Below are 27,458 nucleotides of genomic sequence, written 5' to 3'. Positions count from 1 at the left end.
TTATCAGTCTCTTTGAATCACTTGAATATTAATTACATATGTTTTTTTAACTTATATCATCCATGATTCTCCGGCCGGCCTTGTCTTATTGCCTTCTCTTTCTCTTCCCCTGTATCGCCATTGTCATATTATATATGATATGATATCCATTCTCCCAGAGAGTAGTATGATTCTGTGAGCTTTGTTTTGTTAAAGGGTTATCCATGGAACAAGGGCTGAGTAACACAGAATCATTTGCTAACCAAAAACAAGACGATGTTATAATTGATTGTAGTAAAGAGGAGGCAGTGGCAGTTGCAGCGGCGGAAGAGCCGCCGGTGACACAGAAGCCCAAAAGGGTCGCCACTTTAGATGCTTTCAGAGGCCTTACTATTGTGGTTAGCACTTCACAAACCCCATCAAATAAACATTTCCAAATTAGTTACTATGTTTGTGTGTGTTATGTGCTGCAGTTAATGATACTGGTAGACGATGCTGGCGGAGCATACTCACGAATCGACCACTCGCCGTGGAACGGTTGCACGTTAGCGGACTTCGTGATGCCATTTTTCCTCTTCATAGTTGGAGTCGCCATTGCACTTGCTTTCAAGGTATTTCTTTATCGTCTTGTTTGATAACTATTTAGTTTTCATTAACTGAATTTGAAATGTGTTGCAGAAAATTCCGAGTATAAAACAAGGGGCGAAGAAGATATGTGTAAGGACTGTAAAGCTTGTGTTTTGGGGCCTAATTTTGCAGGGAGGATACTCTCATGCTCCTGATGATCTTCAATATGGTGTTGATATCAAACACATTCGATGGTGTGGCATTCTTCAAGTATTGTTCAACAAAACCATTCTCCTGCATCTATTCTCACCCTTTATACTTACAAATGTTTGTATTATTTAAAAATCATGGGATGATTTGCAGAGGATAGCGTTGGTTTACTTTGTAGTAGCCATGATTGAAGCTTTCGCCACCATAGGAAGGCCAAGGGTCATCTTGGACGATGGCCATATCTCCATTTTCACAGCATATCGGTGGCAATGGTGGGCTTCAGATCTCTCCCTCTCTGTGTTTTTCAGTCTTTTCACATTACACATTGCTTTCTCTGCAGGATTGGAGGGTTTGCAGCCATGGTTACATACCTTATTACAACCTATGCGCTCTATGTTCCAGATTGGAGCTTCTCAGTGCTGGACGCCGACCAGCAGCTGCAGCAGCATTACACAGTAAGCCTCCTTTGGCTCAAATTTTAAGCTCCACTCTGTATTTATCTTCTTAATTATGACTTAAAAATCGTGTTGGTTTTCAGGTAGTTTGTGGGGTTCGAGGCCACTTGGGTCCTGCCTGCAATGCCGTAGGCCATGTTGATCGCAAAGTTTGGGGCGTTAACCATCTCTATGCCTACCCTGTTTGGATTCGCCTCAAGGTTTTATAGCTCTTCTTGGGACGTTGATCAATAATAATGATAAGAGTTGTGATTTTTGTTTGTGAATCCAAAACTGTTGCATGGAACATACTATTGGATATAGTTTCTAAAGGCTTGTTGAATTTGTAACAAATGATTTAGGACTGTACATTTAGCTCACCGAACGGTGGCCCTCTTCGGAATGATGCTCCAAGTTGGTGTCTAGCTCCGTTTGAGCCAGAGGGATTGTTGAGGTTTGACAATTTTTTCTTTGGGTTCAAACTTTTATCCTTCTAGTTGAAAACATATACTTAAATTAATTGAACTATGCTCAACTGAAGGGGACTCGGAAAAATTGGATTAATTTTGCTTTCTTTTGTTGGTTTCAGTTCTGTTTCTGCCATTCTTTCTGGCACCATTGGCGTCCATTATGGCCATGTTCTGATTCATTTCAAGGTATAGAACAGACCTCCATTTCAAATGAATGTATGGATTTGCAGTCCTAGATTAAGAAAGTGGAGACGTTTTTGCAGGCGCACTCTCAACGGCTCAAGCAATGGATGGCAATGGGGCTTGGCTGCTTTGTGATTGGCATCATCCTTCATTTTACAAACGGTTTGATTTCATGATCATACTAAGTTCAAAACCTTATCAAACAATCTCCACTGAATCTAAGTCAGTATACTACTGAATTTGCAGCCCTTCCTATAAACAAACAGCTTTACAGTCTTAGCTATGTCTGCTTCACAGCAGGAGCAGCAGGGATAGCTTTCTCAGGTTTCTACATTCTGGTACAACTAAAATCCAAATCTCATTTAAACCCATTTTTCATCTCTGAATCTCTAGTATTTTAGTTTCATAGATGTCTCTTCGACACAGATCGACATCTGGGAGTTCCGAAAGCCATTCTTATTTCTGGAATGGATTGGAATGAATGCAATGCTGGTATTTGTAATGGCAGCTCAGGGAATCTTTGCCGCTTTTATCAATGGATGGTACTATAAAGCTCCCGAAAACTCCCTAGTAAGTACCCTTTTCTCTCTGACACATGTCCTTCAAATGAATCAGATTAATGACGGATGATTAATAATATAAACAGGTTCATTGGATTCAAAAGCATGTGTTCATCAATGTTTGGCACTCGAGGAAACTGGGAACTCTGCTATATGTGATATTTGCTGAAATAGCATTCTGGGGAATAGTTGCAGGGATTTTGCACAAGCTGGGAGTGTACTGGAAACTGTGAAGAGTTAGCAAACCTTAAGGCAGACACTATGGAAAAAGCACCAAATTTCTGTTCTTAGTTTTCTTTCACTCTCTGGTTGTTGTTTCATCTTATTTCAAGCATGTTTCTTTTCAAAATGGTAACGAGTGCTCTGTATAAAGTTGAGACCAATAGAGCTCTTGAGGCAGTTCTTTATAAAAAGAGTTGAATATATCCAATTTTACATCATAATTCACACGATCCTGTCCCTTTAGAATACAGAGATGACATGTTACAATCATCAATAAGATTAGGAGGAGGAGCCCATCCTAACCTGTAAGAGAGAGCTTTGTTTACAGCTTTCGGATTTTCATACTACGCCCATCCCATCAACATCTTTCGGACTCCGTCCTTGATCTTGTTTCTGGGAATCGAAGATCCAGCACCTTCATCAAGCATGACTCTGTACACTTCCCATTCTTGGTCTCCTATCAAGTAGCGTCTGATTTCTGCCTGTAAGACCAATCTCATTGTAGTTAAGCTTTTCCATCATATACACCAAAAGCAATTATATATATATATATATATATATATATATATATATATATATATATATATATATATATATATATATATATATATATATATATATCATGAAGGGAACATTCTCCAGAAAGCAAAGAGTACTTTACCACATCAGAAGGCAAAGAGTACGAAGATTCAAAATGGACTAAAAAATTTGAGGAATATATCATAGAGGTGATATCCTTTTCATATGTTAATCTGGGAGAATACCAGAAAGATGCTATGGATGTATGAAAGAAACGAAATATTGCAAGGATGACATCGAATAGTTCCACAAATTATTGTAAGAAGACTGAGAATTACCAAAAAAATACCGATGTCGAGCAATTTTAGAGCAAGAGTGATGTTATAAAACACAAGAGGTCGACCCTTGCCAGATAACTCAGTCGGGTTTGCCACCAAGAGTTCTGTGTCGGGACCTCTGCTCAAAACAGTTACTCTGAGGGGATGAATCAGTTCCATCCGTAAGCGTGTTGACAAAAGATTCTGCTTGCTTTGGTCTAGAATCTTCTTTCCATCAGCTTGCACGATGAACAAATCGATCTCACAGCTTCTTCTCTCCTTCTTATTAAAGCGTCCATAAGAGATCTGGCTACACAATTGAGTTTAAATATTGATAACAGAACCTGAACTATGCAGTGCAAGAAAATAAAATAGTGGTAATAATCAGACACAACAGAATTGGGTGCCCATATTTCTGATAACTTCTGAAACGAATATTACTTAGACATTGAAATGAATGAATGTTATATACCTGAATGTTGTAATCCTTAAGAGTTCTCATAATGTCATAAATAAGACCTTTGTGATCTTGACAGACAATTTGGACAAGGGTATGAGAAGGACTGAGCGAGTTGTCCAGGGTGACAGAGACATCTTTAGCACCTGATGATGTGGTAGGTGAATTTTCATTTAAATCAGGTTCTTTTGCTATTTCAGATGGAAGAGACGATGCCTGCGAGCATAACATAACCTCGGCGCCAATCATCTCTATTTCACAACTAATCATTGCATCCCCCAAGACATGCTTCAAGTGGTCACACGTGTCCCGCTGTCTCTTTGTTGTGTGCATAAGCTCCCTAATGGAAACACAAAAATGAAAATACGTTTTCTGAAACAAGGAAAAAGGAAACACCATACATTAGTATGTAGAAATTATATATATACATTCATGTCAAACACGAGCTGGGGTTTCTCTCTTCAAGGTCTGCAATTGTACATTCAACATTTACGGTTTCTCTTATTCTGCTACTATGTTGGCATCATCTCAGGAGCTGCCAAACCCAACCCTTCCCACCCCTCTTCTCACAGGTAAAGGAAAAAGAATGGAGACCGCAAAGTGGTAGAACGGAAAGCTCATACTAGAAGTCTTGGCCACACAAGATTACTTACAATTTAACCTACAATGAAGGAACACCGTGCAAACACCACTGCCCAATCATACTACAATGTAACCTGAATTGAACTATTTATGCAAGCAATACTGTTCTAGCTCTCATGAAACCATGAGTCCATCCCCCACACAAGCCAATCAAAATGAATTTAATCCTTGGGAAACACATAAGTTACACATTGCAGATAAATAAAGCTCGATGTAAACCTGGTGTCAATGATGAAAAACAGATCCATCACTTTTCCATCTGGGGTAGTCGACACTTTCACTTTCTCTATAAGAAGCTCAAGTTCGCAAAGAACGGATGTTACATCTACAAAGAAACCACTCTCTTCAGATTAGAGACAGATGTGACAAGCAAGACAAATGGAAACAAACAGATGAGACAAGAAGAACAGTATTCCACAGTTTGGTTTCATTTTCCTCGTACAGTTGTAGTCATAGCACAAGTTCAAGGGAGGAAATTACAAACCGTGCAAAAGCCCTCTTCTGTCATGGCAACAAAACTTCAAAAGAAACATATCGGAGGGCTTTGAGGACTGTGGTTCGGGGCGGAAATAAACAAGCGTAGCAGCTGAATAACAAGAAGGGCAAACCTCCACCAGCCTCTGTTTCAATAATCCCCACCTCGTCGACGAATTTCCAGTCACCCACAACACTATGTAGCACCATTTACCATCGGTTGTAACATCTTCAACAAGGTATTGACAAATTCACAAGAAGATTAGCAAGACCATCAAATCACTAATTGAAATAAATCAATCCAAAAAAGAAAGAAAAAAGCACCCAATCGCCCACTACCTGTTTGATTTGAATACCGAAAACGAAAACCTAACCACGACGTCTAAAATCAAAAGAAAGAAACGATTTGAGGATTCACTCACCGCCTCGGACAATGTTTAGACCAAAGAAGAGAATTACGCGGCACAAGTCGCAGCCCAACCCAGTCTTATCGGGGCAATTGACAGTGATGACGCTAGGCTCATCGTGTTTCTCCGACGGCCTGATAAGCACAACATCGTCAAGCAAAATACCCATATCTTTGTTTCTTGGTTTTTTCTCTTCTTCCTCGTCGGTTAGGCTCTGAGATTCAGAGTTTGCCGATGGGGTCTCTAGCAGCGAAAAAACAGAGAATCCATAAATCCATAAAATACATTTTATTTGACCAAAAAGCCCCTCACAATCCCAAATATTCCCTCTTCCTAACACAATCTATAATAAACAAACGTGCTTTCGAAATATTATTTATAATTAATTCGGACTCTCCCTCCCTCGATAAATTCATAAAAAATAATTCCAGTTCTTAGTGAAGATATTTAAAAAAAAATAATAATAATAGTAGAAGAGGGGTGCATTTTCGTAAATAGAGAAAAAAGTGAGGGTTCATGTTCATGACTTGAATCTATGATATTTGTAGAATTATTTTTGTGCGATGAACAGAGAAAAGTATAGAAGCTGACAAAAGGACAGAACAGCTAAAAAATGTTTTTTCTTATTTTTTATTTTTCTAAATTAAAGCCAAATTTTGTATTTTAATTAAAAAAGAAAATTAAATTGATGGTGTACCAAATTGCTTTTTTTCAAGAAACAATAATAAAAAAATCGTCTAATATTGTCAATTGTCCTTTCTTCATTTTGCAATTTTTAATGTCAATCCATTAACTATAAAATATATGTTGATAAACTTTTAATACAAATTCAAGACCCATTTGTTGATTAAAATCAATGGATTCATCTCAAAATGAGCTTTTCTTTTGCCTTCTATTTGTATTTTTCAATTTTCTTTTTATTTATTATCTTCTGTTTTATTTTTAAATAAAAAATGAGATGGATTTCGTTGGTGATTACTTTATTGGTTTTCTTTTATTTGAAAAGGATGCATGCTTAGATTCCCACATGTTTTGGATTCGGATATTTTGAATCGAAAAAAGGAATATCCATTCTTAAAAAAAAATATAATGATTTAAACTTTCAAAGTTTTACTATTCATATATTCTTCTATTGCAAGGTGTGACACTAAATATCATGTCCTATGTAATTAGGTAAACTATCTAATCACCTAAAACATTATAATATCACAAGGATATAAACTTATTTTGAAAATAACTATAAAAACAAGTTCATAATCGAGAAAAGGACAAAAGGACGCTTCATTTAGACATGTTAAATGCTTCAAAATTAGTGCTTAACATTTATGTTTAAACCATTGTTAAACACTAACAAACCCCATTGTTCATTAATCAATAAAATCAGACCTTTCAAAGGAAAAAAAAACTCCAAAAGTGTGGATGAGAAGGAAAAGGAATCACATCCAATTGACTTTGGGATAAGAATCTGCTCACCACATGTGTCCTATTGTTGGATTCCACCAAAGCCCTCTCCCCTCTCTCTGTGTCTTTAAAGCAAAGAATTTGATTGGCTTATCCAAAATTAATAGCATTATGTGAATAATGTGCTGAAACACTCTGTTTGGCATTATGGTGTAATGCACAATATTGGCTTCTTGCTCTATACATTCTTACTCTATATAATGTCTGTCACTATCTATACTAAAAAAGGTTGAATAGAGAAAGCATTAATTTAACTTCCTTTAAGAGAGTAAGAACTTACTTTAAGAACAAAAGAGAGAGTGAAGGAAAAAAGAATTCTCTGTTAGCTAAATGGTAATAGACCGACCTAATTGTTCTTCCAAGGCTAGAATTCCAGTCCTTTTGAAGCAATATATCATTGGTGAACTTGGAGGTTTTGAAGAGGATTCTTCTTCTCTACCCTCCAAAGAATCGGTATAAAATCGATTCAAGGGAACATTGAAGCTTTATATACATGAACTATACAAAGTAGTTATGTACGTTTTGTCTTCTGGGTTATGGAGGATGGTTTAACAGGGTATGTAATCCAATCCACTCCACTGATAGAGATAGACCAACAAATTATGCCCTTTGTGGCTGTGATTTTTAATACAACAAGGTTGCTTTCCTTACACTGCCCACTTGCCTCCCCAGAAAGGTAAGTCAATAAAATAAATAATGCTATACGTACAAACACTGCCACTTTCATAGCCATAAATAAAGACTGACCCCTTCTACAGATGTGTTATAATTTATAGGTAAATAATTTAGTTCAAGTCGAGCATAAAATAAGACTAAAGCTTCATATCTCTATGTGAAGGAAAAAAAGAGAAAAAAAATGAAGGGTTGGAATGAGTTTGAAACCACCCAAGATGTTGATATTGCTTTGTCTTTCCATCTTTTTCTCACCACAAGTCATTCTATCACTTAATTTCCAAAGCCAAACTCCCCAAGTGGCAAACACATCTTTATACCTTCAATAATACATTTGCTTTTAGTCTCCCATGCTATTATTGTCCAACTTTCTTCCTTTCCATCTCTATACACTTTTAAATCTTTCATTTCTGTCTCATATCCGTGTTCATATAACACGAAAAATCTTATTTGACATCTTATTTATAGTAAAAAAAAAAAAAAAGACAATAAGCTTATGACCCCATCTAACATATAATATGTCATACTATGCACCAATAATAACATGAATCATTATAGATTAACCTAATAATCAATAAAGGTTAATATAAATAATAAAAAGCTTAGCAAGTCACCGTGACAATCGTCAACTACTTATATAACTCGTAGTTAAGATGTATACCCTCAATCAAGACAGATATCAAGGGGTCAATTACCCCCCCTACAATTTGATATCCTTAAAGTATTCTTCACAAGCAAATGTTTGTTGCACAGAAATTGGTCCATAATCACACAGATAAAAATAATAATATCTTAATATTATTCAACAATAAAATCAAAGATAAGAATGTATAGGCTGAGTTCTCTATTTCTCCTCTAGAAAGCGGTGTTCTCTATTCCTCCCCTAATATCTTTTCTTTTCTTTTCTTTTCTTTTCTTTTCTTTTCTTTTGCAGTCTAATCCTTGTTCGACTCTGGTTTCAAATATAAGATCCTATTTTCTCTTATCTTGATTTGTCATGCAGCTATGCTACCAACTTCGTTCAGTTTCTACTTCTACAGCTGGCAAGATGCTCAATACAATATGCTATTCAAGTATTTGTCCCCACCATGGTTAAAACACTAATTTTCTATTTTGGAATTCAAAGGACATAATTAGCAATCTATACACTCAATGGGCCATATGTATATATAAAGGAGGGTAACAAACAACACTATCTTAGTCGTTAACATGAAGGCAGATAAGGCAGCCAAAATTTCTTTTGGGAACAAAAGAGTTAGTAGGCATCTGTTAGTTAGACCTTTTTTTAGGCCTAATTTATTTTATTTTTTCTTCCCAGAGATTCCACGAGCATTAATTAACTACAAGTAAGGAAAACATATTCAAGCAAACCAGCTAAATTATTTAGAAAGCATACATACAATGTCTGTATTGATGTTATTCAGAAAGCATGCACGACAAATAACTGTATTGATAGTATTAGCGATGAGAGTTTAAAATATTTTTTTTTGTCTGACCCGATTGGAAATCATAGCTTCCTAGAATCGACAGTGTCCACAGCTTCTAAGGCCACAAACATCTGTTGATCTTGCTGACAGGTATGTACATCAGAAATTTCCAGATTCAGTCTTGCTTCTCATCCACGACTTTTGGAGGTGGGAGTTGCTGACCAGCTAGAGGTTCTAACTCCACCTATTAAGATTAAGAAAAAGCTTGCTTCAACCAGCCAGAGGAGCAAACCTTAAGAATTAAACTACTAGACGATAGGTGCAGTGTAGAATACACACATATCCGCTGTCAGGAAGTCCGAAAAAAAAAATCACCAAAATACAAAATACTAAACACAAGCAAAACAAAACGAAGGCACTTCTCGTTTTACACAAGAAAATAAAAACACATATCGTTATGTGAACTTTCATCTTAGGGCCGTACAAATGTCTAACGTCTGATGCAGCTCGAGTATATACATAAACTAAAAAGGATATGGTGCTCCCAAAATCATCACGCTTAAGGAAGAGAAGAGAAAAATGGCGGGGGAGAAAATCGAGGGATGTCATCCGATTCAAAAGAAGTCATCTTTAATTTATTCGTTTACAACTGACCAAAATTGATTCTAGCAGGTCCTAAAACCATTAATAACAACGATTTAAAAGGCGGAAGGCAAACTTGAGGGTTTTCCTCTTGGAGAGCTGAAGAGCAAGCAGGAGACAACGTTAGGCATAACAAAGTGAAGAGTCTCTCTCAACTTCTGCTTCAGTGAAGTTTTCCTAAGTAAGGTAATTACGCTTTTGACACTACCCTAGCATTGCAATACACTAGCCACACGTACTTCATCAACATTATGATTCATTATTAGTTGTAACATGAAGTAACGATGCACAATCCTGGCAATCTCCTCAGTATGCCCATGCTATTAAAGTGGCTTCTTGAGAAAACAATTAACCAATATATCTCTAGAGTCAATAATTTTATATGAATAACTGCTGAACTCAATCACTTGATGTCGTTACTCTTCAGTTTTTTGTTGAGGTCTTATCATGTGGAGGTACTCAAAGTGGATCAGCGATCGATTTCTAGGTTTCATCATAAACCTAATTGGTTACTTCTAATTACGTAATCAATAGTTCAAACTGCACTCAAAGGTCCAGGGTATTTCCTATTTCTATTGGAACTTCTGTACCAAAAAATGGAATCTCCAATTATAGCCCCTCTAGGATGCAATATATATCCTTTCTCACTGTCACCATAGTGTATGAGCCAGACGCATGCACAAGAAGATTAATCCATCAAAGCTTAAACTTCTTCATGACACACGCTCCATTCATATCCAATTTCTCAACAAAAATTCATCCATTTCCCCAATATTGCGTGTGTTACTTCTTCAAAAGACCAATAGACAACACAAATAGAGTAAAAACGATAGCAGACCACTCACATTGCTATTTTGTTTGGCAGCAGGGCGATAGGGGCAAGCCGGCGGTACCCTTTGTGGTTTTCTGTATTCCCAGCCAAAAATTCCATAAATTTTGCCCTAAGAGAAAATTCAAGAAAAACAACAAAAGAAAGCAGCAAATTAGGATGAATACTAACAAAATTCCCTTCAACACCACAGAAAACCCGAAATCTTTGAGGCGATTTTATGAACGGGCGAAAAGATGAGATCCAAAAGAGAAATGAATCATATGGGCGTACCATAATTAAATCGAACAGAACAGGCAGCGCGTTGACGACTGGAATGAGAAACAGAGGCAACAAACACGCCAAGCAAACCTAATCCAACGAAAAACAAGCGTAAAAGAAAATTTCAAGCTACCAATCGGAAGAAATTGAGGGATTTACCATTTTCAAATCGATTAGCAAAAAGATAGAAGAAGAAGATCGCAACTCCGACGAACTGGCGCCTTCGATGAATCTGAACCAATCTGAGTCAAGGAAATAAAGATCAAAACCGTCCAAATTGATTAAACGAAAAGGGTAAAAAAAAAAAAAGTTCAGAAAATGATCGGCGCCAGATTTGAACCTACCGACCTTCGAGTAGTAATAAAACCAACGCCCTAACTACCTAAGCTAACAAGTTACCCGGCAAATTAAATATCTATTTCTCTAACTCGTTTTCATCTTTTATATCTCTTGCAATTTCATCCATAAATATGAAAAAATGTGTTCTTATTTTGAATTTCCCCATTCACTCCCTTGCAACAATTATGAGGATCTAAATAGATGCTAGGATTATGATTTGTCGAGTGTGAGGGTATCCCACAAAGAGTTGTGTTCAACAAATTATTCCAAATTATCACGTTTGATGAATTTTTTCTTTTTTCTTTTTTTTTTTTTGTAGGGAAGTCATATGACCATTCGCATAAACGTGTAGTACCTTAGGCTGGAGAGGTGAAATATGATAAAGGGTACGAAAGTTTAATATAATTCTCTCGCTAGTCGTCTCCCTTTCCTTTTTTGTTCGTGTGAACGACGCGGTAGCCCATGAAAGGTTTGGGAAGCGATCATTGTTTATAGGAAGCACAAAACATGGAGTTGAATGATTAAAAAATGACAAAATAAGAAAGCAAAATACTTTATATGATGAGAGGAGGGTTATGTTGAGTTCAGATGTAACAGGTGAAACTGAAAGCAAGGACAAGAGTGTGGTGATATACAATAATGGGCTATAATATGCCTCCCCATCTCCAAACCCCACCACTCAAACAAAACCCCTTGGCTTTGTAATTCTTCATTTTGGACTTTGTTGTTTTTCAGAGGAGGGGCATTCTTTTGCTCTGTGATGCACAGAAAGATGAGATTTCTGGCGTTTGGGCACATGCCTCTTCATATACCCTTATCCATGTATGGGTATGGGCCCTTTGTGCCACTCCCCAAATTATTTGACCTCTCACTCTCACTCTCACTCCATTTCATATCATACTCATAAAATGCAATAGCTAAAGTTTCAAACTTTTTACATGACCACTCGTGCTTCTATCGAGCGTATTTGAATAGAAATGGAAAAGGAAAACGCTTCCATATCCACATGGGCGTGGTAGCACGAAGCCCCTTACCATTCTTTGCCATTCTAAGCTCCAACGCCAAAAGATAGCTTCGATGGGAAGGAATTGGGACAATGGCTCTCAGATTTCATATCATTTTTTTTATAGGAAGTGGAAACATTTACCTAATAGACGCTTTTTAAAATTGTGAGACCGACAACACTATGTAATGAACTAAATCAGATAATATCTGTTAGCGGTGGGCTTGACACTTGGAGAGGGGAATGAAACATTCAAGAGTGTGAAAACTTTTTAATAGTAAAGAGTAATATGTAACGAGTCAAAACAAACAATATCTACTGGAGGCGGGCTTACAAAGATGAGATCTCATAGGCTAAAACAAACTATAGGGTGGATTAGTTGTGGAGGCAAAACATTTATGACAAGAGTGTATAAATTTCTCCTTAATAAACACACATTTTTTATTAGGGTGTGAAAACATCACCCTAACAGACATATTTAAAAATTGTGAGTGTAACTGTGATAAGTAACCGTTAAAGCGGACAATATCTACTGACAGTGAGTTTGGATTTTCGGAATTAAATTATTTTGGTAACCCCATTTTTCGTTGTCTCTTGTCTTGATGAGTTGCATTTAATAAAATTATTTTGGTAAACTCCTTTTTTGGTTGTCTTCCGTCTTTTTGACTAATTCAATGAGTTGAAAAGACGTTTGTGGTATGCTTTTATTTGATATATAATAAACAAAACGCGGATAATATATTCCAATATATCTTCATTCCGGATCTAAATAAATTAAATATTTTAACAATATTTCTAATTAATTTCCTATGAACTTTATTATCAAATAGTAATAATAATAATTGAAAAGTATGAATCATAAGCTAAAAAGAAATTTGAACGTACCAAAAGTAATATCCAACTCAGAATCATTAAGAGTACGTGTCATTTTCTCATGAAATCACAACAAAAATAAACAGGAAATAAATAAATTAAATTAAAACACCGCACAATATTCATTTATTATTATTATTATTATTATTTTGCCGTTCGGATCACAGGGGATTTTGGACGCTATAAGGTCAAAAAATGCTCGCATCTGTTTCTTTTCTAAGCCATTTTTCCACGTGGGACCCCCCCATTTGTCAACATCTTTCCAAATATAAATTTTCAAACCAATAATAAAATCACCAAATCCAAAAAAAAAACTGCAAAAATTTAATGGAGCTTTCAGTTTCAGTGCATGATAAAGCCCAATCCCCGCAAAATTCTAATGCCAACACTCTGGTGTTAAGGAATGGTCTCTCTTGTTATCCCAACAATAGTTATAAACCAACTGATGGCTCTGTACCCATTTCATTGCATTCTCCTGTTGCCTACTCAGCCCCCCTGACCGGAATGGCGACGCCGATACCGCCTGGCACCATGCCGGTGAGTACGCCGAACAACCCCTCGCTTTGAAATTCCTATACTTAGCCACAAATGGTTGGTATCTGTAATCCGCTCTGTATTTCCCATCCTCTGTGGCCCATGAAGATGCGTCCCATATCGAGCCATAAACCCACATTGGCCTCAGTGGGAATGTCGCAGCGCTCTTCCTTGGGTACCTTCTGATGGGTATGTCGTCAACGAGAAATCTAAGAACAGAGGATGAAGAAAACAGAGTCGTTAGCAGAGTGGAACAGAACCCAGATGAAATTGAATGATGTGGGTGATGAACGTACATGATTTCATTTGGGCGCCATAGAATGGCGTAATGGTGAAAATCTTTAGTGGGATCGAACCAGAGATGGAATTTCATCTCTCTTCCGATGATTCGACCATCGCCGGTTCCTCTGATGTAAACATTGGTTTGTAATGTATAAGGCTTACCGAATGTGGTTCCTAAGAATTCGATGTCGACCTCGTCGTGGAATCCTGGGTGAGCTTCGTTGTTGGAGAGCTGCCATTCAAACCAGAGGTGGATTACAAAACAGGAAAGATTAAAAACCCAGAAACATGAAATTAAAATTACATACATAGAAGGCGGTGATGACGCCGGCGGTATAGCCGGGTTGGAGTTTAATGGAGGCGCTGAAGTATCCTGATCGGAAAGGGCGGAGGGACTTAAATCCACTTCCGGTGGTGCGATCGAGCCAAATGGAAAGAGTGTCTTGGGAAAGGCTTTGGTGTTGAGGGCCCCAGAGGTTGCGGAAGCCTCTGTAGAATTCCATGGAGCGGACGTGGGTGCTCGGCCAGAATCCGGGGGAGGGCGGCCAGGAGGCTTCGGCGGAGGAGAGGAGGAGGAGGAGGAGGAAGAAGAAGAAAGCCATGGAAGAGTGGAAGTGGAAGGAGTGAGTGAGTGTAAGGAGGATAGAATAGAGAACGGTAGATAAATAAATAAAGGTTATTTGCCTAGTTGGAAGGACCCCGGACCCACACTTATGTTTTGGCCACGTAGGATAAACTCAATACTCATTTTCCTTAATTAATTAAACAATCAACCCAATTTAAGACCTATATATGTTAGGTTTTTTTTTTTTTTTTTTTTTTGCCACGTATTCATTAAAATATTTTTTAGATGTCATAAATTCGAACATCACGTAATATATGACGTAATATTTAATAAAATGAAAAATCGAGAAGATAGAATAAATATAGGGGAGAACCATACTCCATGAATGGCACGTAATTATGATGTAAATATTGTTTAAAGAATTTAATGCGGTGGGCCATTTATATTGTACGTATTTATATAAAATTGTAAAAATAACAATAATGTGGTCGGAGATTTCTCTTTTATTCACTGTGGGAAGATGCACTGGATAAGATTGTATCTTTAAAATTTGATCCTTCAGTCAAACGGTTGTGATTTCGCCATATTTCTACCAGGCGGTTTTTCTTTTAGATTATCATAGGCTCCAGTACACTGGATTCTTCTTCCGGATACTTTCTTCGCTCTGCGCGTTGACGAATGTGTAATGTGACAGTCACCGCACTATAGTGTCGGCCAGTCATAATTTGCCAGCTTGGATTCCAATGGGTGCATGAATTTTCCATGTTTCCAGAGGTTGTAATTTTTTATTTGTTTTGTTTTTATTTTTCCTGATAAATTATCCGATTAATTTTACGAATTTGTTTTTATTCGAACAATTTTGATTGGAATTTTATAAGATCTATTTACTTAATTTGTCTTATTTTCAAAAGGAAAATAAATAAATAAAAATTATATACAAATACAAAACTCTACATTAATAACTTTTTCAAAATTTTGCCGGTGACTTTAAAAGCTTATATTTTTTTTATGTAATTTTTTAAAATCTAAAAATAACTAGGAGACATCTTCGTTTGTCATTTTGCCATAAATAGTTTTTTTATTATTATTATTATTTAGTGGATTATCTCTATTGTTACTAGATCTGACGGTGAGATAAAATACAAAGACGCGAATTTATACTTAAAGTGAGTAATATCGTACTAATCTAGAGAGTAGTTGTTTCTGATATAGTATCAAAGAATTATTGGAATCTCACGTTAATTAATTAAAGGAAATATCACAGTATTATCTAAATAATTATTATTTTTTTTTTTTTTTTTACCTACAAAGAATATATGTAGGCATCGAAATTCAAAAGATTCGAAAGATATTAGAAGGCTAGAATATAAATTCTTTTTTAAAATCAACCAATTAAGACAAATCCACGTCATAAGTGAGGAATTTAAAAGATTCTTGCTTTGTGACCTATCAAAAGAATCGACATTTATTACGTTTTGTCAATAATATATATTTTTATTCTAATTGATCTATGCTCGCTTAAAGAACAAAAACTTTATAAAAATGCGAATTATTTCTAACGGACATATAAAAAAACATGTGGAAATAGTCCAAACCACTAAGCACCTCATATTTATTTCATTTAAAGAGTGAATTTGTACATTTGACTGTTTAATCATATTACATAATTTATATTAACTGAATTATATTATATATATATATATATTAGTGGTTGGAACATAAAATATTGAAATTATATATTTATCTATATTATGGAGAAAATAATAAATATATGATAATAAAAAGAAATAAAATATTAAAATAATAAGGATATCATAAGTTTCAGACACAAAATCCCTTGGATACCTTATACATCATTCATGCATATGACAACAAATTATTGATAGAAAAAAGTATTGAATTATTAATTAAAAAATATAAAAATATAATAGTAATAATAGTAATAATATATATATATATATATATATATATAATCTAAGCCTTACCGACACTTTCTATTGACTGTACATAACGACAACACTGTATTTTACCCCAAGAGGTAATTTCGAACGTTTTTTCTTATCTTAAAAAAAAAAAAAAATTAATAAATGATAAAATAAATAAAATTTAAAAAATAATTCCAAGCTGTCTCACATTTTAGAGCAGTATAAAATCAATATAATTGATTAATACAAAAAATAAAAAAGAAGATATTATGCCATTATTGAATTGTATTAAAGGGTTAAAAAAGTAATTCTCAAATATTCTATTTTCTTAATATAGCAAGTAATCTGCTAATGGGCCTAACGTGATTGTCAGACCGAGCCCACTACAGTTTGCTGAATAGCTTCTTTGAAATTATTAAGGTAATTTAAGAGTTTGCATGATGTTTTTCAATAAAGTATTGATTTTACATTTAATTATTGAATACTATTTAGTGTCACATTTATATTGTAGCTTAATATTTCGTAAATATCAACCCATTGTTTCTTAGCCTAGAGACAATATATGAAATTATGAATTAAATTAGACATGATCATAAGATGAAAGACAAATAAAGATCGTTGAGATGATAAAATATGAAAACATTTTCTTTTCAATTTTATATTAATATATAAAATATGAAAAACATATATGATATCAATAACCATATCATTTATACAAATTTATTATAAATAATTTCATATTTGTTACATATAAACTGGTAAGTAGAAGAATTTAGGAGGGGATGAGAGTGAGAAAAAGAGGAATTTGATGATTGCCTCCCTGAAGATCCGAAAGCCTCCATTATTGTTTCCATGAAAACTGTAATGAAGATCGTACGATTGTACCAGTCCCCAGCATTACCGACCTCATAAATTGGACCATTATTGGATGGGGTATCATTTTTGAACGCTCAACAGAAGATGATATCTCGTATCCCCAGAAAATACGAAAGGAAATGCCATTAAAACCAGAGGCCCAAGATGTAGGATCTCCCAAATCCACCGCACCCCCGACTTGTTGTTGTTGTTGTTGTTCTTCATTTGTTGGGGTCCCAGATGGGGTTTTGAATGTAACCTTCAACCACACATCTGCTGGCACTTGGCAGAATTACAGCCGTTGGATCGAAGGAAACTGTCAGTATTGTATCGCCGTTTAGCGCTCAAGAATCCACTTACTCCCCCCCCCCCCCCCCCCCCCCCCCCCCCCCCCCCCCCCCCCCCCCCCCCCCCCCCCCCCCCCCCCCCCCCCCCCCCCCCCCCCCCCCCCCCCCCCCCCCCCCCCCCCCCCCCCCCCCCCCCCCCNTGGGGCAGTTTCTTCTTCGGTAATTTTCCTTCGGATCAACCCCATTCTCAACGCTTCGCTACAGGATTCACTGTTTTGCTCCCTTTTTGAGGGTCAAAAGGTACTCCCCTCCTCTGCCCTACTTGTTCAAATTTTCTTCCATTTCTGCTTCTGTGACGATTTTTGCCACATTTTTGCGTTTTTCTTTCGATTCATAGTCTCTTTGGAGTGATTGTTTGTCCGATGATTGTTTCTGAAATGTGGCAAACCTTGGATATGTAAGTTTATTGAGAAACATGAACAGTTGATCCTAATTTTTCGAATTAAGCATGATATTTCGTTGATGGATGGATCTTTGATTGGAAGGTAACTCTTTGGTGTCTCAAATGTCGATTTCTTGAAATTGTTATGTGTTGGTGTTGTTTCTTGCTTATCTCTTAGGAATCAGTAGAGTTGTAGAAGTTGATAAGCCATACCATGAAATTGGAGGAGAAGAAAAGAATTCTTCTCTGCTGGCTTTTAACTAGTAAAGATACTTTCTAATTTTTTTCCATGACATCTAGCTAGGTAGATACACATTAAAATGTGTTGTAAGAAGCACTGAAGTGCTTTTGGAGTAAACATTTGAATAGTGTTTGAAGTCTTTACTCATAAACTATGTCTGCCCAAGCCCACAACTAGCCGACATGGGCCTTTTTAGGCTTTTCCTTCCGGGCTTTCCGTCAAGGTTTTAAAACGTGTCTACTACAGAGAGGTTTCCACACCTTTATAAAAGTTTTTAAACTTTGAGAGGAAGCCTGGAAGAAAAAGCCTAAAGAAGACAATATCTGTGAGCATTAGGCTTGAGTTGTTACGTAAACAGTACTCCAAAAGCTTTTCCGAACACATTCTTAGTTGCTACCATAGTTTCTTGGACTCTTGGGTGCCTTTTCTTTGTTTTTCTCTCTATCCCCCGTGAATTCTCCTCAAGGAGCTCGTTTCCTTTATCTCATGTGTACAGAATTACAGATAACAGTTCTTCAAGGCAATGGTTGTTCATTATGGAGAAAATGGAAATCAATGGTATAATTCCTAATTTGAAAGGAAATGGAAACCATTCTTCAGATGATTCAAATGTTAAGTCTAACGAGATGCCGACATTCGTCAACCACGGTAAATCTCTTCGCTCAACGCATCGATTGTAAAGCTAGTGTTCAGTATCATACCATTTGGCGACATCTCCATTGGATTTACCAACCAAAAATCCTCGGACATGTCATGATGTTGCATCATTTTCTGTACAGCGGAGATAGCTTGGCATGAACGCAGGCGGGAATGGGTGGGCGACTGTTCGGGAAATATGCAACAAGTACCAATGGAACCAATCTTGAGGTATTAATTTCATTTAGCTTCAAGTGTCAGTTTAGAAACTGCTGTTGATTTCCCTGTACTTGTGTTTGCTGAAGAAGATCTTCAATTGATTTTTGGTTGCAGCTGGACTACGACTTATGAAGATCTTCTTTTAACTGCAGAGCCTTTTCAGCAGCCGATTCCTTTAGCTGTAAGGTTTCTTTGTTCTTCATCCTCATCCTTCCCTTTCGATTCCTTTTACTTTATAAAGCTTCTTTTTATTGGATTCTGCAGGAAATGGTGGACTTCTTGGTTGATATCTGGCATTAAGATGACCTCTATGATTAGGCTTTCTCATTCAATCTATCAGAAATGCATTGTTCTTCTTTCTTTGCCCCTCTTTTCAAGGCTTTCTATTCATTTTTTGGTATAACCATTGAACAAATTTGATGATCAGAATAGATGGTTCTCTTGTACTCTACTCTGATTTGTAATTAACTGAGAGAAGATGACGACTTTTTTTTGTTTTTTGTCGTCGTCGTCTTCCTGGGTAATCTGCATACCGAGTTTTTTACTTTAACTAGCAAGTCGTGTTTAGAAAGATCGACTAAGATATTAGAAAGTTTTTTGGTTATGTATTCAAATCTTATTCATTAGTAATGAACAAAATTTGTCACATACTAATAACTACAGGCTCCCACTTAGTGTTTGATGCGTACATTTTTATCATCTCTATTGCTTACGTTTACGCTAAAAAGCTCGAGTCAACAAAGAAGCGCATGAGTTTAGTCTCAAATCTGGAGTTCCTTATCTAGTGACCTTTTAGGGATGGGTTAAAGACTCCACCTATGAAAATACTTGTAACCCAGGTGTGTAAAGATTTGATTTGTTCATACCAGAGATAGAGATTGACACTCTAAGTATAAAGGCATAAGGGAGTTTGACTGCAAAACTCACCTGTTGAGTGGTGACAAAAGTTGGCCTAGTGGTCTAACAGTGTCAAATGGAAGGTTTGAGTTAGCTTGACTGCCAGACTCATCTGTTGAGTTGAGTTGAGTAGGGACAAAAGTCTTGAATGAAAGCTTAACTGATAAAAGAGATATTAAATTGGTCTAAGAAATGATAAACTTTTGGGCTTTCTGGTGGGCCCAACAAGATCAAACCCGAAATTGAGGCCACATAAAATGGGCCGCGGACGACATCTAGAACACGAAAAGGTATATAAAAAAAATCAAAAGGTATCTTTTTTATTCCTGTGTAAATTGCGAAGAAGGAGAGGGGAGATTCCCAGTATCCATTCCCATTCCCATTATCATTACCCGACGAAGCGACTCAAATTTCGGTTTTCACTTTCAACTTTCAACGGGTTGTGCCGTGCCCCACTTCCCCTTCGCTTCATTTTTTCCTTCCAAGATTAGAGCATCACCAACACCAAGATTCTTAACAAAACTTCCAATTTCCAGAGAGAATCAATCTGTGGCATTCCAACAACACCTCTATTCCCTCTCCGTCTTTGAGATCCTTCATCTCAACAAGGTGGGCGTCTCTCTCTTTTCTCCCTTCTCTTCGTTTTCTAGTTTCCCCTCTCAATTGGCGCATCTTCAGTGTTGATTAAGGTGAGTTACTTCACTTTTACTTACGTAGATTAGCTGAAAATAGCTTCTATACTTCAATTGACGAATACCCATTTTGCTTACTTCGTTTAAGAGAGGTTTCATATTCTTGGAAATGAGCAAATGCCTCACCTTCCCATCTTCTGGGATTTCCTGAGGTCGCCAAAACTGTTTCGGACTTGTTTGTGTTTAGTAACGTAAAATGAGTTTAATGTATCAGAGGGCATGGAGATCGATAAAGCAATCAGAGATTGTGACGATCGGAGGCTCAAGACCAAGTACAATAACGCCATCTATGTTGTTAAGAGAGCTTTGTCTTTATATTCGTAAGTACTTCTTTGTCGATTTCTGATGGTTGTTTGGTGTGTTGTCATTCTTGAGTTAATGTTGATTGGTTTTTTGCTGGTTGCCTTGAAACTTGTGGTTATAGAAACGGATAAATTTTAATCTTGCTCTTTAATACGTGATGCATTTGAATTATTCCATTCCCACCGATGTAATTATTGGTAGTTCTTATACGGAAGTTATTAGTTGAAATTGGGAAACTGATTTATTTGAAGGGGTTCATTTAATACGTGTTGATGAGTTCTTTTAACTTTAAACAATTACACTTGAAGTCAGTGAATTGGCATTGTGATTGCAATTGTTCATCGTTTTGTTGGTGATTAGATATTCATTGGGGTAGGTTAAGAAAGTCTCAACAATAAGCTAAGGAAATGATAGATTGGCATCTATATGATACCATTGCCTGAAACATAAAATGGCATTTACCTCAAGTTTTTCTCATGTTATAACACATTGTAACTTGTATCATCAACAGCACTGAAGAGGTCGCTTTCAGCTTCAATGGCGGGAAAGATTCGACTGTAAGTTTCAATCTCGGACTCTCTGTTTATCAACTAATTTCTTTTTTCTTCATTGGTTCTCATGGAAAATTGAATGTGCAGGTTTTACTGCACATACTTCGAGCTGCATTTTTCCTGCATAAGGAGGAAGAAGGCTGTTCTGTTGATGGACTCAAGGAATTTCCTATTCGAACAATATATTTCGAGAGCCCTTCTGCTTTCCCTGAAATTAACTCATTTACTTATGATATGGCAACTAAGTAAGGGAAACACATTTAATTTCACTTCACGGAATTAAATCTATAGCCTCACTTTAAGCTAACTGATATTCAACTCATTCTTACATAACAGCTATGGCTTGCTAATGGATATCATCCGGACAGATTTCAAATCTGGCTTGGAGTCTTTATTGAAAAATAGACCTGTCAGAGCTATTTTCCTTGGTGTTCGTATTGGGGATCCTACCGCGGTATTATTTGCACTATATCTCCCTAAACTCTGGTTATTGTAGGCACCATTTATTTAATAGCGTCAATTTGAAATGAAGATGCCTTGATTTGTCTACTCCCCTCTCTCTCAAAACAAACAGGTTGGCCAAGAACAGTTTTCCCCTAGTTCACCTGGATGGCCACCATTTATGAGAGTGAATCCCATTTTGGATTGGTCGTACAGGTATGGTTTGGTACTACATGCTCTTTCATTTTTACCCACCCTAATTTTTCTTATGGTGACTCCTCAAATTGAGATGCAGAATCTATGAGAATACTGGCCAGGGGTAGAATGTGCACTTTTCTACTTCATAGTTGATATTCTACTTGAGGAAATATGACTACTGGTTGTTTTTTTTTTCATTCTTCTTCCCAGAGATGTATGGGCGTTCCTATTAACTTGCAAGGTTCAGTACTGCAGCCTTTATGATCAAGGGTAATGATACCTAGCAAGCACAGAATGTTTTTTTTTTTTTTTGCTCTTGTAGCTGCAGGGTTGTGTTTGTTTGTGATGCCCACTTTACTCTTTTCAAAGCTTTTCCTTGATATTTAAACTTACATATTTAGCTTTATTTTGTAGATATACTTCAATTGGGAGTATACATGATACACTTCCAAATGCATTGTTGTGCATTAATAATTCCACTGGAAGCAAGGGGAAATTTAGACCTGCATACTTGCTTTCAGATGGAAGGTCGGAAAGAGCAGGGAGAGCAAAACGGTTTTCACCTTCTGTGCTAAATCCTACGAGTAATGGGGCGAGCAACGTCGATTTGCAGAAACAAAGCATGCTCACTGCTTCGGTTATAGCTGTTGGAGATGAGATCCTGTAATTTTCTTGTTTCTACTACATTATTAGTTGCTAAATGTCTACATTCTTTTGATTAAATTGTTCATATTATATTTAATACTAATGGTAGTTAACCTTTGTTATGATGAATCTCAACCAACCTCTTAAACTTTTGCTCGGTTTTTTATTCCACCATTTTGAACATCTCATTCCTGCTGTTTTGAGCATCTTGTCTTGTTGCAGTTGTAACAATTGTCTGAGATGTCATTGTTATTGCAAAAAAGAGGGAAGAAATAGAAAACAAAGTACAGTTTGATTTTGAAATGTTATCGACTGTTATCGCTGAAGTCTTTCATTATCCTTTATCTGCCCATAGCTCAGCTTCGGCACTGTTGAGGATCGATTGGGACTCTCACTGCGAAGAAAGGTGCACTCTATTGGTTGGTCTATATCACATACTTCCATTGTCCGGAATGATGTAAGTTATACAACAACAAATTTCTAGCTCTTGGTTGAATCAACTTACCTGTTTGAATTGTGTATAATAACTCATTGCATGTACAACAACAGATTTCTTTAATGATATTAAATGTAAATTGTTGTGTATGTGCCTATCGTGGGCTTTTAATCCTCATTCTCATTTCTCTAATGACGTTTGTTAATCTTTTCATCTTCTGTTCTTTCACATTATACCAGATAGATTCTGTTGCTGAAGAAGTAGAGTTAAGAAGGTCTTCCAATGAGATGGTACTAATCAACCTTCAAATAACTCTTTTGGTTTTTGTTGTCATGAAATTATAAGATGCACTAGCCTCATTTTACTTGCTGGCTATTGCAGGTGTTTATATATGGAGGAGTAGGCCCATTGTTTTCTGATGCAACTTTAGGAGGTATCGCAAAGGCATTTGGGGTTCGACTGGTGCGTCGTTTTATTTCTTTGGCAATTTCGCATTGAGATAGTTGAATGAAATTGAGAATATCATATTTTGGAGTGAAGTGAGACCTTTATTCCTTTGCTTTTATCAACTGGCTTCAATAGGCTCCTGATGAAGAATTTGAAGAATATCTCAGACATCTTATAGGGGAGCATTGCACCGGTGACCGAAATGAGGTAATTTTGAACCGAACATAGATGTTTTGGTTTCGTTCTGTTGTGATAAACTGGTGTTTTCTTTTCAGATGGCTCAGCTGCCTGAAGGGATCACTGAATTATTGCATCATGAAAAGTTGCCCGTCCCATTGGTACGGTTTGCCTTCTAATATGTTGAATTTCATTACATTTGAATCTATTTGATATGATTTCTACAGTGGTGTTTCTTCAAATCAGTAGCTAAAGATTTGCTCTCCTGTAGATCAAGTGTCACAATGTGATAGTTCTTACTGCAACAAACATGGCGGAACTGGACTTGCAGTGGGATTGCCTGATTGAATTAACAAGAACTGGTGACCTTTTCCCATTGTTGGAACCATACAAGTCAAAGCACTTGACCACAAAACTTTCAGATGTATGTGTCAGATTTTCCTCTCCTTTCCACATAGCTGCATCTGTGCTCATTCTTCGACTCTAGACATGTTTTTTTTTTTCTTTTTTAATTAAATGCAGGTAGAGATTGCTCCATCTCTGGCTAAACTCTGTCTTGAATTCCCAGATATACACATTGGTGAGAGTCTTTAAACCTTTGTAGTTTTCCCAGAGTGATTAAATGTGTTCTGCAATCTCTTTCTAACCTATTTTCTTTGACTGGTTAAGGGTGTTATCGAGAATCGAGATCTGGGCCGATTATTATAAGTCTGAAAAGCAAGGTACAAGCTGTGTACAAGCTGTGTAATATGATATGATACTCATAAGAAAGTTTAATATCGTGGTTGTTTGGTTTCAGAATGAAGAAAGAAACGAGTTAGCTGCAGAAGGGTTGAGCAAGAAGTTCCAAACCGGGGCGTTCTCTGAAATTGAATTGCATTCTCCAGAAATATGAAGGGCTAACATTTGGAAAGCTGCAAGCAAACAACAGGCATTATTACGAATATCAGAGAGGAAACCAGAAGGGTTGATACAGAAAGATTATAAAGATGTTGGAATGAAATTGTAACAGGGAAGGAGAGAAGATTAAGAAAGAGCTGGTGTTGGTGGTAACCCTGGGTAGCCATGGAAGACGGGAAGGAACTATCCAATCTACTGCTATTGACATATACAATATATAATAAAAATGAGTACTCATTATTATTGTTTTCTGGGTAGGAAGCCCCAATGAAGGAGGTTATAATTTTGAAATTTACGTGCTCGAACATTCTCGATGCCTAGCTACGTACTATCATCATATCATTTGTTCTAACTTCAAAAATAATAGGTTTCTGACTTTGACGTCCAAAATAACTTAGAACATTAAGGTACCAAATCCTTTTGTCGATGTGAGTTGGTAAGGTAACAATGACAATCGTATCTTTACGTTTCTACCGACAAAGTTTTAAACAACTTCCATTCAATAGGTCAACATTACCAAGTTACCAAAATGAAACTAAGAAAATAAATAACAACCGACTCCATCTCCTTTTCTTCAACCTACATTAATGGTACAAGTCGATGAGAGAATTTCGATGCAAGCCCACGTCAACGTGGGAGGTTTCATGTGAGAATTTTGATACTCTCAAATGAAAGGTATACGTCCACTTAAGCCACCACCCGAACCCGAAAAGGGCCAACATTCTTGGCAAGCAACCTTTGTTTCTTTAGAAGGAAACTCTAAAAGATGGGTCTAATTAGTTAGCAAAGAAATCAAATCCTCAACTCCACTCCAACACAAACACCATCAAATGGCAAGAGAGGCTAAATCAAGAGAGATGATCCAACATGTAGAATATTCATATATGAACATGTTGTATTAGCTGATGAGCTCAAATAAGCTACATACTTCTTTTGATACACTTTCAATATTTAGTTAATAACGTGTGACAATTGCCCTTTTGAGTTTTGTACATATAATTACATCAATTTTATGAACAGAATGCACAAGAGAATGGTTAAATGGCTGTAAGAAAATCATACTTTACAAAAAATCCCATTGCCAATACACTTTCTCCACAATCCCTCCACCACTCTGAACAGCTAAGTGAAGCGTTTCAGAAGCAGGAGGAACCCCCCACAGAAGTGGCACAGCCACTGTCATGGTTAGCTTCTCCTGCAAACCCCCTTTGCTTGCCTTCTCTGCTGCTACAACCTGAACATCATCACAATATGCAAAAATGAAACTCAAACAACTTTGTCCCCATCACTAAAAGCTATTGGTTTAGGGTCAAAAGTCCTTTGTATAACAAACCTCTCCACCTTGCTCCAAAACAATGTCCTCCACCACATCACTGAGCATCTCAACAGAACGGCAAAACCCAAAGATACAAAGTCTTCTTCCCATGTCAAGTCCCTGTCAAGAACAAGGAAAGCTCAAGACAAAGCCTATAGGAAATAATTTGAGATCCATGTAATAGGGCACCGAGACATATGCTCTGCCCAAAAGGCTCACATTGGTGGCTGCAATATCAAATAGGGCACCAAGACATATGCTCTGTTTTGGATCCATGTAATCACTCTCTTGAAACCGTTGGAAGCGTTGGTAAGCCTTTGACTTCCCTTGTTTTTTCTGTCAAATGAACATCCTTTTAATCCAGATCCGAACCAGATTGCATCAACTGAATCAAGTTTCTAGGCGCTAAAGTAATTAACAATATAGAACACTGTAATCGCAAGTTTTGACCAGAACTGCAAAAAGACGTGAAGCATCAATGAGCTTGTATGTGTGAAGGGCATACATCTGAAGAAGAAATCCGTCGAGGGACTATGGAGCCTCCAATCTGAACAAGTCCATCAGGAGTGAACAATGTGACTCTCTCCTCCGGAACCCAATGAATTTCTGTGCAAAATTTCAATTTTGAGCAACCCCTAATTCTAGATTTAGATGGCTTCATAAATAAACAGAACTCAAATATTTCATTCCCATCACTCGATGTCTGAAAACCACCCACCCAATGCACTTCGATAAGAATGATCAAACCTAACGTAACAACAGAAGAAGAAAAAATAACCCTCTCCTTGCTCAATCAAATGAAAAGGGGGGAAACCCCTTTTCGCAATCAAACGAAATCTCATCAAATTAGGTAATTAGAATTGGGGAAAATGTCATACACATCGATCCTTCGGCATCAGCAGCAGATTTAATAAGAAACGCGAAAAGAAACAAGGATGGAGAAGCCACATACCGGTATCACCATCAGTCCAAGGAAACAATCCGAAGGAGTCGTCGCCCATGAAGCTTCCAGAGGCGGAGGATTTGATGGAGAAACGAAGAAGACGAGAAGGGCGATGATGAGAGAGGGAGAATCTAGGAGAAGAAAGGTGGAGGGAGCGGGAAATGCAGAAAGGGGAGGAGAGGGAAGAGAAACACAAGGAAAGAGAAGGATCCACCATGGATGAGAGCATGATTAGCAGATTCAGCAATGGGATTGGCGTAGAGAAGAATGAAATGGAATGGAAGAATCTGAATGGCGACCGACCGAAATGAGAAGGAAAGGCGAAGGGTTGGAGGCCACAAAGCACACGTAGCGCATGGTGAAACGCTTGGATCGAAGTAAAACTGAGTCCTTTTTCCTACCGGATTGTTTTGCAATTTTGTGAATCCTAATTCCTATCCATTTAAAAAAAAAAAAAAAATACCCTGAAACATTGAATTTAATTTAAGATTCTTACCAAAAAAGGGATTTTTTTATTTATTTTTTTTTTCAAAAAGTTATTTTTTTTTCATATGTTGTATTAGTTATCTAATAAATATT

The 27,458-nt window shown here is 36.9% G+C and overlaps 7 protein-coding genes across 12 annotated transcripts; 3 read left to right on the top strand and 4 right to left on the bottom strand.

The window, feature by feature from the left end:
• Positions 1–203: 203 nt before the first annotated feature.
• LOC111481974 (heparan-alpha-glucosaminide N-acetyltransferase-like) lies at positions 204–2,324 on the top strand. Its single transcript, XM_023127599.1, has 11 exons — positions 204–377; positions 453–590; positions 658–816; positions 910–1,028; positions 1,097–1,211; positions 1,295–1,411; positions 1,553–1,644; positions 1,780–1,846; positions 1,924–2,005; positions 2,090–2,181; positions 2,253–2,324. Exons 1-11 carry the CDS (start codon positions 204–206, stop codon positions 2,322–2,324), a joined length of 1,227 nt encoding a protein of 408 aa, XP_022983367.1.
• Positions 2,325–2,786: 462 nt separating this feature from the next.
• Positions 2,787–5,787, bottom strand: LOC111481652 (ACT domain-containing protein ACR10-like). Its single transcript, XM_023127193.1, has 6 exons — positions 5,457–5,787; positions 5,045–5,263; positions 4,780–4,885; positions 3,934–4,258; positions 3,483–3,767; positions 2,787–3,107 (listed from the first exon to the last, which is right to left on the bottom strand). Exons 1-6 carry the CDS (start codon positions 5,608–5,610, stop codon positions 2,970–2,972), a joined length of 1,227 nt encoding a protein of 408 aa, XP_022982961.1. The 5' UTR covers positions 5,611–5,787; the 3' UTR covers positions 2,787–2,969.
• A 3,145-nt stretch (positions 5,788–8,932) lies between these two features.
• Positions 8,933–11,073, bottom strand: LOC111481805. The gene is made up of 5 exons (XM_023127404.1): positions 11,052–11,073; positions 10,893–10,975; positions 10,746–10,823; positions 10,489–10,584; positions 8,933–9,245 (listed from the first exon to the last, which is right to left on the bottom strand). The coding sequence occupies exons 2-5, from the start codon at positions 10,893–10,895 to the stop codon at positions 9,177–9,179; spliced, it is 246 nt and encodes an 81-aa protein (XP_022983172.1). The 5' UTR covers positions 10,896–10,975; positions 11,052–11,073; the 3' UTR covers positions 8,933–9,176.
• A 1,973-nt stretch (positions 11,074–13,046) lies between these two features.
• LOC111481713 (probable xyloglucan endotransglucosylase/hydrolase protein 32) lies at positions 13,047–14,405 on the bottom strand. The gene is made up of 3 exons (XM_023127284.1): positions 14,073–14,405; positions 13,779–13,996; positions 13,047–13,691 (listed from the first exon to the last, which is right to left on the bottom strand). The coding sequence occupies exons 1-3, from the start codon at positions 14,364–14,366 to the stop codon at positions 13,325–13,327; spliced, it is 879 nt and encodes a 292-aa protein (XP_022983052.1). The 5' UTR covers positions 14,367–14,405; the 3' UTR covers positions 13,047–13,324.
• A 3,191-nt stretch (positions 14,406–17,596) lies between these two features.
• On the top strand, positions 17,597–19,584 carry LOC111481794. 5 transcript variants are annotated; one of them, XM_023127393.1, is made up of 5 exons: positions 17,597–17,696; positions 18,584–18,727; positions 18,859–18,946; positions 19,049–19,115; positions 19,199–19,484. In XM_023127393.1, exons 2-5 carry the CDS (start codon positions 18,616–18,618, stop codon positions 19,232–19,234), a joined length of 303 nt encoding a protein of 100 aa, XP_022983161.1. In that variant the 5' UTR covers positions 17,597–17,696; positions 18,584–18,615; the 3' UTR covers positions 19,235–19,484. The 5 variants fall into 5 exon arrangements, with proteins under 5 accessions (XP_022983161.1, XP_022983159.1, XP_022983158.1 ...); XM_023127391.1 differs by having other exon boundaries at positions 18,576–18,727; XM_023127390.1 differs by lacking the exon at positions 17,597–17,696 and adding an exon at positions 17,703–17,853 and having other exon boundaries at positions 18,576–18,727; positions 19,087–19,115; positions 19,199–19,584.
• Positions 19,585–20,171: 587 nt separating this feature from the next.
• On the top strand, positions 20,172–24,935 carry LOC111481616 (FAD synthase-like). Of its 2 annotated transcripts, none has more exons than XM_023127145.1 (17): positions 20,172–20,440; positions 20,738–20,843; positions 21,338–21,383; positions 21,465–21,622; positions 21,714–21,831; positions 21,952–22,034; positions 22,227–22,286; positions 22,431–22,679; positions 23,022–23,118; positions 23,337–23,387; positions 23,479–23,559; positions 23,680–23,751; positions 23,820–23,882; positions 23,993–24,145; positions 24,244–24,301; positions 24,391–24,443; positions 24,521–24,935. In XM_023127145.1, the coding sequence occupies exons 2-17, from the start codon at positions 20,743–20,745 to the stop codon at positions 24,614–24,616; spliced, it is 1,539 nt and encodes a 512-aa protein (XP_022982913.1). In that variant the 5' UTR covers positions 20,172–20,440; positions 20,738–20,742; the 3' UTR covers positions 24,617–24,935. The 2 variants fall into 2 exon arrangements, with proteins under 2 accessions (XP_022982913.1, XP_022982912.1); XM_023127144.1 differs by having other exon boundaries at positions 20,172–20,520.
• A 554-nt stretch (positions 24,936–25,489) lies between these two features.
• LOC111481743 lies at positions 25,490–27,293 on the bottom strand. The gene is made up of 5 exons (XM_023127325.1): positions 26,889–27,293; positions 26,442–26,542; positions 26,156–26,272; positions 25,955–26,056; positions 25,490–25,855 (listed from the first exon to the last, which is right to left on the bottom strand). The coding sequence occupies exons 1-5, from the start codon at positions 27,106–27,108 to the stop codon at positions 25,685–25,687; spliced, it is 711 nt and encodes a 236-aa protein (XP_022983093.1). The 5' UTR covers positions 27,109–27,293; the 3' UTR covers positions 25,490–25,684.
• Between the last annotated feature and the right edge of the window lie 165 nt (positions 27,294–27,458).

This window comes from Cucurbita maxima, unplaced genomic scaffold (assembly GCF_002738345.1).
Source record: "Cucurbita maxima cultivar Rimu unplaced genomic scaffold, Cmax_1.0 Cma_Scf00007, whole genome shotgun sequence".
Lineage (NCBI taxonomy): Eukaryota > Viridiplantae > Streptophyta > Magnoliopsida > Cucurbitales > Cucurbitaceae > Cucurbita > Cucurbita maxima.
Note: the sequence above shows the minus strand (reverse complement) of the source record. Positions and strands in the feature narration are given on the sequence as shown.

Bases quoted from the DNA above. Each gene is read 5' to 3' on its own strand.
- LOC111481743 (XM_023127325.1), bottom strand. From the start codon at position 27,108: ATGCTCTCATCCATGGTGGATCCTTCTCTTTCCTTGTGTTTCTCTTCC. The intron at 26,543-26,888 runs GTATGTGGCTTC...AATTTTGCACAG, and splicing joins TTGGACTGATGGTGATACCG to AAATTCATTGGGTTCCGGAG. The intron at 26,057-26,155 runs GTGAGCCTTTTG...TGTTCTTGACAG, and splicing joins TTGATATTGCAGCCACCAAT to GGACTTGACATGGGAAGAAG.
- LOC111481974 (XM_023127599.1), top strand. From the start codon at position 204: ATGGAACAAGGGCTGAGTAACACAGAATCATTTGCTAACCAAAAACAA. The intron at 817-909 runs GTATTGTTCAAC...GATGATTTGCAG, and splicing joins GATGGTGTGGCATTCTTCAA to AGGATAGCGTTGGTTTACTT. The intron at 1,847-1,923 runs GTATAGAACAGA...ACGTTTTTGCAG, and splicing joins ATGTTCTGATTCATTTCAAG to GCGCACTCTCAACGGCTCAA.
- LOC111481652 (XM_023127193.1), bottom strand. From the start codon at position 5,610: ATGGGTATTTTGCTTGACGATGTTGTGCTTATCAGGCCGTCGGAGAAA. The intron at 5,264-5,456 runs GTGAGTGAATCC...ACCTTGTTGAAG, and splicing joins TCTAAACATTGTCCGAGGCG to ATGTTACAACCGATGGTAAA. The intron at 4,259-4,779 runs GTTTACATCGAG...TGTTTCCATTAG, and splicing joins TTTTTCATCATTGACACCAG to GGAGCTTATGCACACAACAA.
- LOC111481713 (XM_023127284.1), bottom strand. From the start codon at position 14,366: ATGGCTTTCTTCTTCTTCCTCCTCCTCCTCCTCCTCTCCTCCGCCGAA. The intron at 13,997-14,072 runs GTATGTAATTTT...TTTGAATGGCAG, and splicing joins GCGTCATCACCGCCTTCTAT to CTCTCCAACAACGAAGCTCA. The intron at 13,692-13,778 runs GTACGTTCATCA...CTCTGTTCTTAG, and splicing joins TGGCGCCCAAATGAAATCAT to ATTTCTCGTTGACGACATAC.
- LOC111481805 (XM_023127404.1), bottom strand. The intron at 10,585-10,745 runs GTACGCCCATAT...ATTTTCTCTTAG, and splicing joins TTCTGTTCGATTTAATTATG to GGCAAAATTTATGGAATTTT. The intron at 9,246-10,488 runs GTGAGTGGTCTG...TAATCTTAATAG, and splicing joins CTGCCAAACAAAATAGCAAT to GTGGAGTTAGAACCTCTAGC.
- LOC111481794 (XM_023127388.1), top strand. From the start codon at position 17,819: ATGATTGTTTCTGAAATGTGGCAAACCTTGGATAT. The intron at 18,728-18,858 runs GTAAATCTCTTC...TTTTCTGTACAG, and splicing joins GCCGACATTCGTCAACCACG to CGGAGATAGCTTGGCATGAA. The intron at 19,116-19,198 runs GTAAGGTTTCTT...TGGATTCTGCAG, and splicing joins AGCAGCCGATTCCTTTAGCT to GAAATGGTGGACTTCTTGGT.
- LOC111481616 (XM_023127145.1), top strand. From the start codon at position 20,743: ATGGAGATCGATAAAGCAATCAGAGATTGTGACGATCGGAGGCTCAAG. The intron at 21,623-21,713 runs GTAAGGGAAACA...CTTACATAACAG, and splicing joins ACTTATGATATGGCAACTAA to CTATGGCTTGCTAATGGATA. The intron at 23,883-23,992 runs GTACGGTTTGCC...GCTCTCCTGTAG, and splicing joins AAAAGTTGCCCGTCCCATTG to ATCAAGTGTCACAATGTGAT.